The sequence below is a fragment of the Psammomys obesus genome, unplaced genomic scaffold, assembly GCF_907164565.1.
Source record: "Psammomys obesus unplaced genomic scaffold, mPsaObe1.curated_primary_1811, whole genome shotgun sequence".
Lineage (NCBI taxonomy): Eukaryota > Metazoa > Chordata > Mammalia > Rodentia > Muridae > Psammomys > Psammomys obesus.
In genome coordinates this window covers 1,112,074-1,128,002 of record NW_026596064.1, presented here as the reverse complement: position 1 = coordinate 1,128,002, position 15,929 = coordinate 1,112,074, and the positions used below count along the sequence as shown (strand labels likewise).

Below are 15,929 nucleotides of genomic sequence, written 5' to 3'. Positions count from 1 at the left end.
TTAGAAGGTAATTTAAAGGAAAGAAAGCAGTGAACAGGAGTGTTCCCAGATCAGGGAAAGGATACTTAATGTAGTCTCACAGAACAGAAAAAAAGGCTGACCAACCCAGAAGCAGTAGAGCTAGTCAGGAAGTAGGACAGTGGCAGGTTCTTTCTGTTCACCCACTGGAAATAGAAGTGCTCAGCAAGATTGCTTTGTGTTTGCCACGACCAGGTCCCAGGTCACTTACAATGGCTCTCTCCTTGAGCTGAAAGTGACCTAGCTATGTCAGGAACCTCACCCCATGGTACCTTCCCTCCAAACAGAACACCACAGTGTCTCAAGGGAACAGAAGCACCGTGAGCGAGAGCATGAAGGACAATCCCTTCATGCAGTACTACGCGAGCATCTATGCCCTCTCCATGGTCGTCATGCTAGTCTTGAAAGCCATTCGAGGAGTTGTCTTTGTTAAGGTATACCACAGTGGGTGGGCTTGGTGTGGCGTGTGTGCACAATAGTGTGGGCCTGCTGAAAGAGCTTCAGCTTTCTCTGAGTCACCTGTGTCTTCTGACCATTTGTACTCCCCCAGCATTGGGAATGGCTGTCTGCACACTGGTCACCTGTAGGAGTAGGAATTGATCCTTCCTTGAGTACGCAGGTCTCTGGGCCTGATCGTTTTTTTCTCTGCTCCCCAGGGAACACTGAGAGCCTCCTCCCGGCTCCATGATGAGCTTTTCCGGAGGATTCTTCGGAGCCCCATGAAGTTTTTTGACACTACTCCAACGGGCAGGATTCTCAACCGCTTTTCCAAAGACATGGATGAAGGTATCACTCACTGGCAACCTTTCTTTTCTCTTATGCTCTGGAGTACAACCAGTGCTCACTGCCTCTAGACTTCCTGGGTTCTGTCCCCCCTCCCACCCCCCTCCCCCCAAAAAAAGAGAAGGTGCAGCTTTGTCTCTCCTGAGACTGAGAAGAGAGTCTGGCATTCATGGATGTTTTGTCTGAGGGTTGAGTTAGCAGTGGGGCTTTAGGAGGGATGTCTGCACTCCCAGCATGCACCTGCAGCGTCTGATGGGCTTTCTTGTGTCTGCCCCAGAACTCAGAGCTCTCCATCATCCAGAATCTGGTTACATCCTGCAACAAACAACCCTGTCAAAACCCACACAACAGCCCTGGGAGGCATCTGTTGTTTCACCCATTGAGTATACAGAAGGTCAAGTAGCTTGCCCAAGATCATACAGCTATTAGGTGATCAGGTTAGGAATTGGGCTCAGATCCTTTCACCTCAAAGTTAGTTTTTATCTACTGCACAATGGTTGGCTTCCCAGGAGGACCTTGTTTCAGGGCCAGTAGGCCATGTAAGGTTATGGGCAAAAGTAAGAGGAACTGGGAGCAGACTCAGTACCAGAACTGGAGCACACCATGTTACTACTTGTGTACATACAGGCACACTGCGCATGCACATTCAGACATGAGCACACATGGTGAGCTAGAGCTGTTGGTTCAGTCCTTGCACCAGAGTCTGAGGTGGAAAGGTTGCAAGTTTGAGGCCATCTTGAGCTTTATACTAGGATCCTGTCTCAAAAAGAAGGAAAAAAAAAAATACCAGCAGTGTTTATGACAAAGCTGTAGTTTTCATGAAGATACCTCTGCCCAAAGAAAGGGGTGAAGAGGGGCTGGAGAGATGGCTCAGAGGTTAAGGGCACTGGCTGTTTTTCCAAAGGTCTTGAGTTATATTCCCAGCACCCACGTGGTGGGTCACAACCATCTATAGTCAGATCTGGTGCCCTCTTCTGGCCTGCAGTCACACATGCAGGTAGAATACTGTATAAATAATAAATAAATCTTTTTTAAAAGGGGGTGAAGATACCGCTTTTGAAGGTTGTGTATACTTCTTCAAGGCTCACACATGTTTAAATTTTTGTTGTGTTGGTAAGAACATAGATGATCTTTGCTTTCCTTTTTGCATGTTATTTTCAAGTGTTTTACATACATATACAATACTTTGTAGAGGAGAAGTGTTTAGGAGGAGTAAGGAAAACTAAACCAGAGAGAGAGGATGGAGGAGGAAGATCACTATTTACTTGCATTTTCCTTGCTTGTGGGTTCCAAGAGTCTGAAGCTTGTTTTCTCTTGGTCTCTGCAGTGGACGTGCGCCTGCCATTCCAGGCGGAGATGTTCATCCAGAATGTGATCCTGGTATTTTTCTGTGTTGGAATGATCGCAGGAGTCTTCCCATGGTTCCTTGTGGCAGTGGGGCCTCTGCTCATCCTCTTTTCAGTTCTACACATTGTCGCCAGGTAAATAGGATGCACGAAGGGTTAGAGTAGAGGCCATGGGTGCTGGTTTCCTGCTGTGACACAGAGCCTGTCCCTCACAGGGTTCTGATCCGTGAGTTGAAGCGTCTGGACAACATCACACAGTCTCCTTTCCTCTCCCACATCACGTCCAGCATACAGGGCCTCGCCACCATCCACGCCTATAACCGCGGGCAGGAGTTTCTACACAGGTCAGTGTTGTTGGGGGCCATATTGACAGTCACAGTAACCTTAAGAGGCTGTTCAAGGCTAGAGCTCGGGGTCAGAAAGCTCATCCAAAAAGCTGTTGCTGGTGGAACTGAACTGTCTCTGATTAAAACTCAGCCACTTGCTAAGACTGCTTCTGAGAAAATAAAAAGACAGAAACACAGACCAGGAGACAGATGTGGATATCTGACACGCTGCCCTTTGAGGATTGTGTACATTTGTATACCTCTGAAGGGATATGTAAGAAACTGGAGCTATCTGTGGAAAGAGGAACTAGATACCCAGAAATTGGTAAGAAAAATACTTGACTTTTTGTAGTAAGCCTTTTAAAACTTTGTATAGCACTCACTATACAAGTGTGAGCACTGGGGGCTGAGGTGCCCAGAACCCATGTAGTTGACAGATGGGCATGCTGTATAGCTCACCTGTAATTTCAGCCTAAAAAGGCTGAGACAGAATATCCGCAGAGGGAGCTGATAAGGTGGGCCAGCCCTGTTGGCAAGCTCTAGGTTTGATTGAGAGACCCTGCCTCAGTAAGTAAGATGAAAGAGTTGTCAGGGACGATTCTCAAGCCTTCACAGGCTCACATGCACACAGATGAAAAGCCTTCTGAAATTGTCAGAATTGTGTGTGTTGCCTGTTAAAGTAAAATCTAAGTCATTCCAGGTACAGTGGCACACACCTATATTCCCAGCACTCAGGTGGTCAGAGGCAGGTGGATTTCTGAGTTTGAGGCTAGCCTGGTCTACAAAGTGTGTCCAGTACAGCCAAGGCTACACAGAGAAACCCTGTCTGGAAGAAAAAAAAAAAAAAAGTAATTTTACATGAAAAAAGGTAGAAAAAAGAGGTGAGGAAAATGAAGATTTAGAAAAGGCCTTCCAAAGTGTTTTCTTGGAGAGGGGTAGCACAGTGTTAATGTCTGGAAGCTTACGTTTTTTTCTGAAGATTTTATATTTTACTGTAAGGAGGAAGAGCGTTTTGTTTGTTTGTTTTTAAGCCTAGCAAAACTTCCTCCCTAGAGCTCTGCCTGTTCATTGTGTGGAGCCTCCGTGATGGAGGCTCTGTGCCATGCTCCCTCCTTGGGGGGTGCTGCCTCTCTTGCTGCTGCTGCTGTGCTCCAGCTCACAGGCTTCTTGGCTCTGCCACCTTTGGAAACAGTTTCCCTTTGCAGTAGTGTTTCCGAACAGGCAGCAGCGACCCTACAGTTGCTCTCAGAGTTTTATGTTTCTGGCCTTGGATTGCCTCTGCTCCTTGCCCTTGAACCCTCTTGCTTTGAGGAAATGACCCCTGACTTAAAATATTTTTCTAAAGTTTAACACAGCCTTTGGATTCAGCCTCCTTGCCCATGCTTCTTATGTGTGGATGTTTCTTCTGTCTTTAGCTCTAAAAAAAAGGTTATTTATTTACTTGTTTGTGTGTGTGTGTGTGTGTGCCCGTGTGTGCGTGTGTGCGCGTGTGCGCGTGAGCGTGCACCCGCACGCGACCAAAAGAGGGCATTGGGTCCTTTGGAACTGTGTAGCTTCATGTGGTTGTGAGCTTCCTATGGGTTACTGAGAACCAAGCCCAGTTTTTCTGCAAGGACAGTGTGCTGATCCATCTCTCCAGCCTCTAGGATTTTTTAGGGTTTTTGTTTGTTTGTTTAAGACTTAATTTCAGTGGTAGTGGTGCACACCTTTAATCCAGTACTTGGGAGGCAGAGGCAGGAGGATCTTTGTGAGTTTGAGTCTGCAGAGCAAGTTTTAACAGCCAGTGCTACACAAAGAAACCCTGTCTGGAAAAAAAAAGTCTCCCTCTGTTGCCTGGCTGGTCTGGAACTCCCTCTTTAGGAGTTCAGGCTGGCCTCAGCCTCACAGAGACCCACCTGCCCCCACCTCTTCAAGGCGTGCGCCACCACACCTGCCCTCCCCAACAGCTCAAGTGTAGGTGTTAGTGTTTCTCAAAGGGTAACTGGCATCAGAGCACCCGTGTCCTCTCATGTAAGGCCTGTGCTTCTGAAGCTTCCAGGCCATTCTTTTGGTTGACGAGCGGAAAGTGCTTGCCCTCCACTCTGAGGTCCTGAAGCTGACATCAGCCCCTGAGTGCCGTCGTATGGTACTTTATTTATCCATTTGTCATTCCATCTTTTCTCACAGGTATCAGGAGCTACTGGATGACAACCAAGCTCCTTTTTTCTTGTTCACTTGTGCAATGAGATGGCTGGCAGTGCGGCTGGACCTCATCAGTATCGCCCTGATCACCACCACTGGGCTGATGATTGTTCTCATGCACGGACAGATTCCCCCAGCCTATGCTGGCCTGGCCATCTCTTACGCCGTGCAGGTTAGTGTCTGGGCTGGGGTCATATGACTAGAAAGAGAGGTGGGGAGTAGACTCTAGAATTAAAATAAATGCTGTGTATAGTAGATAAATGTGTTTGCTTGTTTGTTTGTTTTGAGACAGAGCCTCATTTTGTAGCCTTGTTTGTCCTGGAACTCACTATGTAGACCAGGCTAGCCTTGAACTCAGAAATCTGCCTGCCTCAGCCTTGTGAGTGTTAGGATTAAAGGTGTTTGCCACCAGGCCTGGCACAGAAATATATGCCTTCAGTACCAGCAGTTGGGAGGCAGAGACAACTGGATCTCTATGATTTTCGGTCAGCCTTGTTTACATAACAAGTTCCAGGACAGCCAAGTAGGGACCTGTCTCAAAAAAAAAAAAAAAAAAGAAGAAGAAGAAGAAAGGAAAGAAGAGAAGGAAAAAAGAAAAAAAAAAAAAAAACATGTTATCTGGCCTCGTATTACAGCGATGTTATAAGACTAAGCCTTCTCATCCCTAGGGATGATTAAAGGCCCTGAAAGAGCTCAAAACGAATTTGTGTGGTTGCCACAAACAGGCTGAAGTTAAAGTCAGTGATTCAGAAGTTACCCAGCTTCAGATGTGTGTTCCCGGAAGCCCTTTGGGTCCAGGAGTGCAGTGACGTGACCTAAGAGCATGGTGCACCTTTGTGTGCTGTGCACTGTGATGAGGGTAGTGCGTGAGGTAATAAGTGCAAGCAAACCACTGGGCCCTGACTCCAGGCCCCAGGTGTGCGCTCCAGCAGCCCCCTGTTCATGGCCCCGCAGGTGCAGGAAGTTCCAACCTCTGCCCAGTGTGATACAGTCTCCGTTTTTGTTTCCCATTCTCAGCTAACCGGACTCTTCCAGTTTACAGTTAGACTGGCTTCTGAGACAGAAGCACGCTTCACTTCGGTTGAAAGGATCAACCACTACATAAAGGTCAGGAGGGCTCAGGCCTTGCTGGAGTTCTTGTGTTCCTTCTGTCACGGATGTTGGGGAGGAGGAACCTTTTGTTCTCTGCCTGTCTCATGCCCTGCTAAGAGGATCAGCAGTCTCAACCACATGCTTAGAATATAAAAGGGATCACCATAAAAGTTCCTTAACAGATTTGTAAGTTCTGTTTAGTTGAGAACTCATGTTAACTGGTGGCTCTCTAGAGTTAACAGTGACACATTCAGAAATCTTGTCTTTCGGTTAAGCTAATGTAACAGTTCCCTTACACTGTTTAAAACCATACACCATGTTTTTATATGTATTTTTCTTACTTGTTTATTTTTGAGATTGTGTTTTAATTATAATATTTTTCCTTTCCTTTCTTCCCTTCATTGTTGCCCTTCCCTTTTCTCCCTCTATGTTCCCCTTCCCTTTCCTCCCTCCATGACCCATATATATATATATATATATATATATATATATATATATATATATATATATATATATATATACACACCTCTTCCCACTCCTTCAAGTTCACCATCTCTTTTTAATCAGTTGTAGTTAAAATATATAAGATCTGTATATACATATATATTCCCAAATATAACCTGTATCCTCAGGGAGGGGCCATTCAGGCCAGTTTCAGCTCAGCGGTCTTTGGGTCCTGTTTCTGAAGTATGAATGGTCTAGTTGTCCTTGGCCAACGTTGGCCACCCGGATCCCTAACTGAACCTCTGGCAGAGATTGGCATGGCTCTCATTTCTGGAGACTGATGTCATTGGTCTGGGGTAGGAGCCAGGCTCTGTGTATTTAAGCTCACTGGTGAATTCTAATCTGTATTATTCACAACTTAGAAACAAGTAGGTTTGGGTGTTACTGAGAATACTTGTTCTTTCTACCCTTCCTCAGGAGCCTCTTAGCTTTGCCTTGAGGTTGTGTTTTGTTTGTGTTCTCTCTGGAACTCTAAAGTGATTTTATATACAAAGAAACATTGCAAGGGTGGGGGCAGGAATTTTCAGGGTTGCTTGTTTCTCAAGGTCACCTGTTTTGTAAAGCACCCTAAGAATCACAGCATTTACACCATTACAATCTCAGACTTTATTCCCCTACACGTGCATGAACATGCTGGCAGATGCATGCACACATGCTCAGATACACACATACACTCTCACACATATGTGTATGTGCATGCACACACACACACAGGCACATACACATAGCCCCCACACTCCCCAAATACTAATTTGATGATCTTTACATTAATGGTATGAAGTCAATGACTACTTGCCAGAGGATTTTTAAAACATTTTAAGGGATGACTGCATGACAACATTACAAAGGAAGTTATAACAGCCTTTTGCAGCAGGAATGGGTTCCCAGGGCCAGATTTGTTCTGCACAATCTGTAAATGAGTAACTAAGATGCAGAAAGGTGAAATGGCTTGTTACAGATCACACTGCCATGGTGGCTTGTGTAGGTCACAGTGCTCTGGTGGCTTGAGAGTGGCATAGCTGGAACTTCAGTCTGTATTTCTTAGACTGGCCATCAGATTTAGATGTTCAGTGAATCTTGAGTAGCTTACTTCAGTTTTAATTCAAGCCAGTGGTGTTCAGATGGTGGAATTCTGTTTCAAGTGGAATATTTTCAGAGAATTCCAATGAAAACTTGTTGAGTGATGGGAGGGCCTCGGGTTCCACCCTTAGTACTTTCCTCAGGCCATTCCAGTGTTGTCAGCTGCCGTGACTGCTGTGCTTGCCCTCTTCGGTAAGCTTTGCTAGGCCACAAGAATCTGAAGCACACTCTCTCTCCTCAGACTCTCTCTTTGGAAGCACCTGCCAGAATCAAGAACAAGGCTCCTCCTCCTGACTGGCCCCAGGAGGGAGAAGTAACCTTTGAGAATGCAGAAATGAGATACCGGGAAAATCTCCCTCTGGTCCTTAAGAAAGTATCCTTCACCATCAAGCCCAAGGAGAAGATTGGCATTGTAGGACGAACAGGGTCAGGTAAGGACTGCACTGGTTGGAAGTTATCCAGATTTAATCTTTGGTCAGCACATAGGAGCTTGTCAAAGATTGCTTTCATCTTTACAAACCAACCCCTGAGACACAAGTCATTATTGTCTCAGGCCCTTCTGAAACCAGCTAAGTTTGCTTTTGGCCTTGCTCTTAGGACAGGCAGTGCATTCTCAATCACGTTCTCAGAACAGAATACTTGGAGCACGTGGCAAAAGACAGTAGAAGAAAGCACATGGAATTACTACTGCAGATGAGCACTGATGACGTTTTGGCGGGTCTCTTGATAGTGTTTTTCTGTTAACACATGTTTACAAAGGTGTGGCCATTTTATACACCAGTTCTGTGGCCTTCTTTTAGAACCATCAGTGTTTTGCCGTGTTACTTAACAATTGTTATGTGATGTAATATACTGTTCTATTTAATGGATGTACCATAATTTATATTTAACCATCCCAAGCCTGTAGAGAATTGAACCATTACCAATTTTTCTTGAATAGTCTTGCAGTCAAAATACGTGAAGAATTCTCGGGCCTTCCTTTGTAGGATCTACTGCTGCCTCCTATTTGCCAGAGGCTTGGACAATTATAGATAAGGAGCTTGTTTTTCTTTTCTTTCTTTCTTTTTTTATTTTTATTTTATTTATACTAGCATCTTTGTCTTTGTGTAGCCCTGGCTTTCCTGGAACTCACTTTGAAGACCAGGCTGGCCTTGAACTCACAGAGATCTGCCTGCCTCTGCCTCTCAAGTGCTGGGATTAAAAGGAACCTACCAAGGTGCAATCACTTCCAGTTGGCACTTCCTGTTGGTTTATTTAAACAAACTTTAAGCATAATAACTGGGCAGGTATGATTTAAACTAATTTTCTAAGGTGGTCTGGCTACCTCCCAGCTATGCTCCCCAAGTTACTTGCCAAATAGTTGTCCTGTCTGGGCTGGAGCTGCTCCATCATGCCACGGTATTTCTCTCCAACTTTCTCCTTCCTTCTCTTCTCTTCCACCTATGGTCCTTACCTGAGAACCCTAAGCCTGGGAACCCAAGTCCCTCCTACTTCTCTTCTGCCCAGTTACAGGCTGTCCAGCCTTCCTTATTAACCAATCAGAGATAATTAAGGAGCAAAGTTTATACAACAGAGACTGGTATATGTGAGAATACACTCATTTGGACTACAACCAAATATTGGGGCTCAAAATTTAGCATTTGTGTACAGAGCACCAGACCAACCTCCAACAATAATGGATGGCTACTGTTCACATCCTACCTCATGTTTTGGTGGGTCAAATAATACCCACCTCATGATGCACAGCTCAGTTGCATAGTAATGTGGCCCATAGCCAAATGTACATTTTCTACTAAGGCCCCATAGGAGACCAAGGATTGTTTCCAAGGGAGAACAGTTGTCTACAGATGATGGTAGAGCTTTGCTCCAAAATGCCAAGGGGCTCCTCTGTGATTCACTAACAGAATGCCAAAGGCTCCAAACAGCATTCCTGTCTGCCCCTGACAAGTACCATCAGGTCTGTTGGATCATATAGTTCCAGTGGAAGCTCAGCACCCTGGATCTGTTGAAGAGCCTTCTCCTCTTCCAGGCGCTACTCAAAGCTTTCTGAGTCACTTGGTATAAGGGCTGGAGTAACATACCCAAATAAGGAAGGAATGTGATGTCTCCAGAATCCAAATAGGCCCACTGTCCTAGTTACTTTTCTGTTGCTGTGAAGAGACACTACAACCAAGGCAACTTATAGAAGAAACAGTTTATTGGGGCTTACGGTTTCAGAGGGTGAATCCATGTCCATCCTGGTGGGAGCATGGCCAAGGTGGGCAGGCATGGTGGTAGAGCAGTAGCTGAGAGCTTTATGTCCTGATCCACAAACACAAGGCAGAGAGAGCCAACTGGGAGTGCTGTGGGCGTTTGCCCCAAAGCCTGCCTCCAGTGACACACCTCCTCCAACAAGTCACACCTCCTAAATCTTCCCAAATAGTTCCACTAGCTGGGGACCAGGTATTCAGACATGAGCCTATGGGGCCTTCTCACTCAAAACACCGTACCCACTAAGCATTGTGCTTCTTTCTTGGTGGTGGGAGGAGCCAGTGCAATAGTTTACCTTTCATCTGGGAAGGAATATAACTGCATGCCCCACACTGCGGGACTGCTAGAAGTGCCACTGAGGTAGAAGGCCCTTCAATTTGCTTGGATTTATTTTCTTCTCATCATGGGCCCTGGCCATACCTTATTCAAGGGGTTCTGGGTCTGTTAACTGGCTCCAGTCTGTAAATTGGTTTATAGACCAAGATTTCTTGCGGTTGTGATCCAGTTTAGCCTTCCTTTCATTTATGCAGATTTTTCTGCTTACACAGATCAAATAAAAATGCTTCTTATCTGTATCATACTTAGAAACACCATGATTGATTAGGTAGTGCCAAAGGTCTGGAAGAGTCATGTCATCATAAGTCACTTTGCCTGTCCTGCCCACAAGTCAGGCCATTCTGGACATGGCTTTGCCTATGCTGCCTATTACGATAACTACACTCACCTTGTCAATTAGTACTGCTACCTGGCCCCTGCTATTCTTGGGCCCTGTTAAACCCATGCAGCTTAATTCATCCGTTTCAGCAGCCCCATCTCCAAACTCTAAGGGTTCACCTCTGCGGAACTTTTGCTTAATTTAAACAGGAAGGAAAGAGGTATGGTATGTGTACTTACCATAAGGAAAGAGGATTGATGAAATGCTTCAAATGTACAGGTGGTTGTATTAGAATTGATCGAGGTAACCTGAAAAGAAAAGAAAGAGGCTGACCTGAGAAGGATGGTCATTCTATGAGAGCAGTGAAGGGCAGCTGCCTCTTGGCAGGAGTGGAGAGTGTGTGCACAGGTGTAGCGGGCTTGGTGTTCCATAGGCAGAAAAGGGGAAGTTTGGATTGGAAGATTCCATCTGCAGATCTGTTCTCCTACAGTCTCGGTGTTGTAAATACCAATGGAGGTATTTAATCTCCACATCAGAAACTTCTGCCTGTAGATGTTATCATCTGCAAACTTCTCTGGAGTCTTTGAGCTCACCTGAGGTTTCTGGGTTATTAGCCAGATCCAGAGGGCATCAAAAGGAAGAGGGGATGCTATGTTCATTTGGCTGTTTCCTGCTGAGGAAGGACAAAATTGGGTGTTGGGGTCTGTCTTTAGGATATGGCGGGGTGGGGGAATAGGTCAGGGTGACTTCATGTAGCAGGAGGAGAGTTTTAACTTGTTGCTGTGGTGGAATAAGCAGTTGTGTTCATGCCCTCCTGGAGAAACTTTTGAAAATAGTCAATTAGACAGGGGCTAAAAGAGCAAGGTAAGACCAGATATTAGGGGACACTGTAAGGGACCTAGCCAGTGAAGCCATTTTCCTAATGTGGAACTAGTAACGGCAGTGATTTGATCCAGGAAGAATGTCATTAAAAAGTTTAAAAGACAGGGCAAAATATTATGTGAAGCATCTTTGTTTCTGGATGAGGGCACAGATCCCATCCATAGCAGTAGTCAGATCTAGTCCCCTTTACTTTTGGAGTACCCCAGCAGCCAAAGAAGCAAGTTGATCCTGAAGGATGTTAAGCAGATCTGAAGTTTCTTTAAGGGTCTTTGAGAGCTAGTGAGACAGAAAGTTAATTGATGCAGAGAAGCCTTTAGCCTAGCTATTTTAGTTCTGAGTTCCTGAGTTAATCAGGGTTCTGTAAAGTAGCAGAATTTATAAAATGAATCTCAGTAGTATAGAGAGTCTTTATAGAAAGGGATTTATTAGAATGACTTGCAAGCTTTGGTCCAGCTAATCCAACAATGGTTGGCTGTGAACAGAGAGTCCAAGAATCCAGTAGTGGTTCAGTCCACAAGGCTGGATGTCTCAGCTGATCTTCAGGATATGCTGGAGTCCCGAAGAAGTAGATCAATGCCAGTGAAGGAATGGACTTGCTAGGGAGGTGAGGGAAAGCAAGCAAAAGAGAGCACTTCCCTCTTCTATGTCATTACTATATAATATATAGGTCTCTAGCAGAAGACGTAGCCTAGATTTAATCTAGTTTAAGGGTGTGTTTTCTTACTCAAGATCTGGATTAAAGGTTTGTCTTCCTGCCTCAAAGATCCAGGTTAGAAGGGGATCTTCCTGTTTAAATTAAGCAAAAGTTCCTCAGAGGTGAACCCTCCACTTTTGGACTTTAGTTCCAGATGTAGTCAAGTTGACACCCCAGTTTAGGCATCACAGTCCCAGAAAAATGTCCAGAGTACCAAGAAGAGGGATGAGTTGGATGGTCCATTAGTACCCTTTGAGAAGTCACCTAAACTGCTGTTGAAGGTTTAGAGGCATCAACCACCCTAAGTGTTTTGTGGTTGGAAAAAGGGACAATGAAGATGGGACAACAGTTAGTGTACCTCAGAGGAAGCTTGATCTAAGGAGCCATGATAAAGCTTAATAGATGGCAAAGAACGTTAAGACAGTCATGTGATGACAGTATTTATCCTTGGAGTGTGTTGTGTGAGTGAGGTAGCTAGAATTGGGTTTGGTTTGTTCTTTTTCGTAATTTGGGGGGTTTGGGTTCAAGACAGGATTTCTCAGTGTAGCCTTGGCTGTCCTAGACTCACTTTGTAGACCAGGCTGGCCTTGAAGTCACAGCAATCTGCCTGCCTCTGCCTCCCTGAGTGCTGGGATTAAAGACATGCACCACCACACCTGGATGTTTTTCTAACTTTTTGAATTGCATCAGTAAGCCATTTGTGTACTTTCTAAGTTTTTAGTGTAGATTCTTTGAAGTACAAATTTCCATTTTAGGACTATTGAGTGTGTCCCAGAGGTTTTGTTGTGTTGTATTTTCATTTTCATGTAGTTCCAGGAAGTTTATTTAAGTATCGAAATCACCTACTATTAATAGATTGGTGTTCATCTGTGTCTTTAAATCCAGTAGTAGATTTTTTTAAACACTGATGTTTGATGCACATGTTTAGGATAGTGATACCGTCTTGGTTACCAGTCCCCTTGGTTAGGAGAAGTGTCCTGTTTTTTACCTCTTCTGATTAGTTTTAGTTTGAAGTCTGTTTTGTCAGCTATTAAGCTAGTGATGTCTTATTGCTTCCTAAACCCATTTTGATTGGAGTACTTCCATCATCTTTTCACTGTAAGGCAATGCCTGTGTTTAAAGTTAAGATGTGTTTCTTGTAGGCTGCAGATAGATGGATTTTGTTCCTGCAGGAGAACAGATCATTTGGTCTAGATCCTCTATTTTATCTTTAAGAACTGATAGTCTGTCTTCTGGCAGACTTACTCTGCTTTTTTTTTTTTCTTTTGCATCTTTTAGTGGTGCTTTGGGGTTTTTCAATTCCATCTTCATTTCAGCTTGAGCAACATTTCTATGTCCTGATTGAATTCTGTTCTCAAGTTTTAGATAGTTTCTGTCATTTCCATCAGCTTTATGTCTGTTTTTTTGGGTTTCACTCAAGTGTTTAGTGTAGTCTCCTTAGGTTCTTTTTTCTTGGTTTCATTCTTTAATGAGGTTTATGGTTGTTCTTTTATGTTTTGTGTCCTGAAGTTCACCTGGATAATTGTAATTAGCAAGCATTTCTATAGAACTGGTAAGTTTTGGGGAGAAGATACTGACTTGATTTTTTTATGTTGTTGGTATTCATATTGTGATGAGATTTGGGCATGTGGACCTTCTTGGTCATTTTATTCTGAGTTTGTTATAGATGGACAGGGTCAGGGAGAAGAGAAGATGTTGGTTCAGTCTAGAGGTTGGAAATTGCTTGGGTTGAAGGAAATTAGGCAGGCGGAAGAGACTGCCTTGGTACAAAAGATGTGCTTCCTGTTCCCAGCCAACAGTGCGGGGGTAGATAGGTCTGTGCAGAAAGGTTGAATATGATGAGGGAGGGTCCTGTGGTTTGGGGGATAGGTTAGGAGGATTTTGACCCTAGACTAGGCTGCTGACTGTTTATAGGACCCAGGATAGACCTGCTGGGTTGCAGAAAAGGCATGGCTGAAGTGGTCAGAGGTCTCACCAAGACCCTGGAAGAAGATGTGGAAAGTATGGGTATAGAGTGCGGTGGTGGAGGTAACACAAATTTAGCAAGTTGTTCGAATAATTCACATCATGGATTTTTAGCACTCTCCATGCCCTCTAGGAAGGCCTTCAGTAACTAAGTATTGATAGATTGCAAATCCTATTCCAGATACTTAAAAAATTGCCTTATAATTTTATTTCTCTAGAACCACTCCTGGTACCAGACTGCACTGGTTAGAGTTCACTAATGGAGCAGAGCTGATGGTGTGGATATCTGTGTGTATAGGACTTAGTTAAGAGTGGCATAAGCTGTGGTCTGCCTAGTCCAGCAATGGCTGAAATGACAGAAAGGCCAAGAACCTGGTAGTTGTTCAGACCACAAGGCTGTATGTCTCAGGTGGCCACCAGTCTACGTGGAATTCCTTAAGAAGTAGGTTTTGACACAGGCAAAGGAGTGCCCTAATAGCAGGATAGAAGAGCTAGCCATGGAGAAGGAGGGCAAGCTGACAAAAAGCAAAAGCTCCCTTCTTCCATGCCTGTTATATGGGCTGCCACCAAAAGGCGTGGCCCAGGTTTAGGTCTTCAGACCTCAAAGGATCCAGTCAAGAAATGCCCTCACCTACGTGCCCGGCTCTTCAGTTTTAGTTGTTTCCACATGTAGCCAGGTTGACGATGGCCATCACAATAAGCCAGTTGTATCTTTCTCTGCTCTGCCTCTGCTGACTCCCCAGGGAAGTCCTCTCTGGGGATGGCCCTCTTCCGTCTGGTGGAGTTATCTGGAGGCTGTATCAAGATTGATGGAGTGAGAATCAGTGACATCGGCCTGGCCGACCTCCGAAGCAAGCTGTCCATCATTCCTCAGGAGCCCGTACTGTTCAGTGGCACTGTCAGGTGAGAACCTAGCCTCTTAGGACTGGGTGATGCCAGAACCATCACCTGGGGTGGAAATCCCATGTCGTTGGGTCTAGTGTTTCCCATGATTTTCTGGTTCCTATTACAGAGATGAGGCAGCTTCTGCTATACATGGTAATTAATTAACCAGGTATCTTAGCAAGGCTCTGCCACAGGGGGTCCAGAGACTAGAGAGATTTTGACTCAGATTTCTGTCCCATGAACTCTTAACTCTAAGCCTGTTTTCTCACCCCTAAACTGTGGGTACTTTGAAGGCCTGTTGTGGTGTAGGTTGAATAAATTCACAAACATAATGTAAGTTCCAAGCCTGGTCGATGATAAGAACCACCTGGACAAATGGTAGCTCTGTGTTCCACTCCATTCTTAGGGCAGTAGAGAGCCCAGGGGAGGGAGCAGGTGGTCAGCTGGGCCCCAGGTAGAGGCTTGTGGGTTCTTTTAGGGTCATACCTAATCACTACAACAGCAAACACCACACGTAGTCTCTAAGCCGCTGTGCCCTGAGCAGAAGCGTTTCTTTCCATCTGTCCACACTGTCCACCTCTCTGGTCTCTCCAAACTGCTACATGCCACGTGCAAACACTGCATGCCACACATTCTCTTTTTGGGCTCTCATATTTATATCCTCAGAGCCCTAGACCACTCCCCTCTGTGCTGAGAGGAAGGCCGTTACCAGCTGGCAAAATCCATGCCCCGCACTAGACAACTAACTGCCGTGGTCAAACTAAAGCCCAACTAAAATCCCACATTTAGGGTTAAAACAAAAACATATTTACGTAATATAACTGAGTTTACAGAGAAACCAAAACTTCCACTACAACGAGCTATACATATGACAGAGTGTTAGTTTCTAGAACTTAAAAAAAAAAAAAAAAAGAAACATCAAGAAAACAAATAACTCATTTTAAAAAGTGGGACATGGAGCTGAGCATGGTAGCTCACAGCTTTAATCCCAGCACTTGAGTGGCAGAGGTAGGTGGAGCTCTGAGTTTCAGGTCTGTCTCAAAACAAAACATAACAACAACAACAAAAATGGGGCATGGAACTAAACAGACTTCTCAAAAGACAAAATAGAAGGCTGAGAAACTCACTCATCCACATTCATTGCTGCTTGATTAACTCTAGAAAACAGCTTAGATATCCATCAGATGATAAATGGATATGATACATTTGCATGACAGAATATTATTCAACTATTCAGAAAAATGAAATTGAGCTGGAAAGAGATTGCT

At 44.6% G+C, this 15,929-nt stretch overlaps 1 protein-coding gene across 4 annotated transcripts in view; it reads left to right on the top strand.

Annotated features, from left to right (window-relative positions):
- The window catches only part of Abcc5 (ATP binding cassette subfamily C member 5), a 77,335-nt gene that overhangs the window by 51,591 nt on the left and 9,815 nt on the right, over positions 1–15,929 (top strand). For all 4 annotated transcript variants that reach the window (XM_055624909.1, XM_055624910.1, XM_055624911.1 and 1 more), the window contains 8 exons: positions 306–452; positions 675–804; positions 2,129–2,282; positions 2,363–2,491; positions 4,640–4,826; positions 5,672–5,761; positions 7,572–7,761; positions 14,520–14,679. In XM_055624909.1, the coding sequence (XP_055480884.1) occupies positions 306–452; positions 675–804; positions 2,129–2,282; positions 2,363–2,491; positions 4,640–4,826; positions 5,672–5,761; positions 7,572–7,761; positions 14,520–14,679 (1,187 nt within the window). The remainder of the gene's footprint in view (positions 1–305; positions 453–674; positions 805–2,128; positions 2,283–2,362; positions 2,492–4,639; positions 4,827–5,671; positions 5,762–7,571; positions 7,762–14,519; positions 14,680–15,929) is intronic.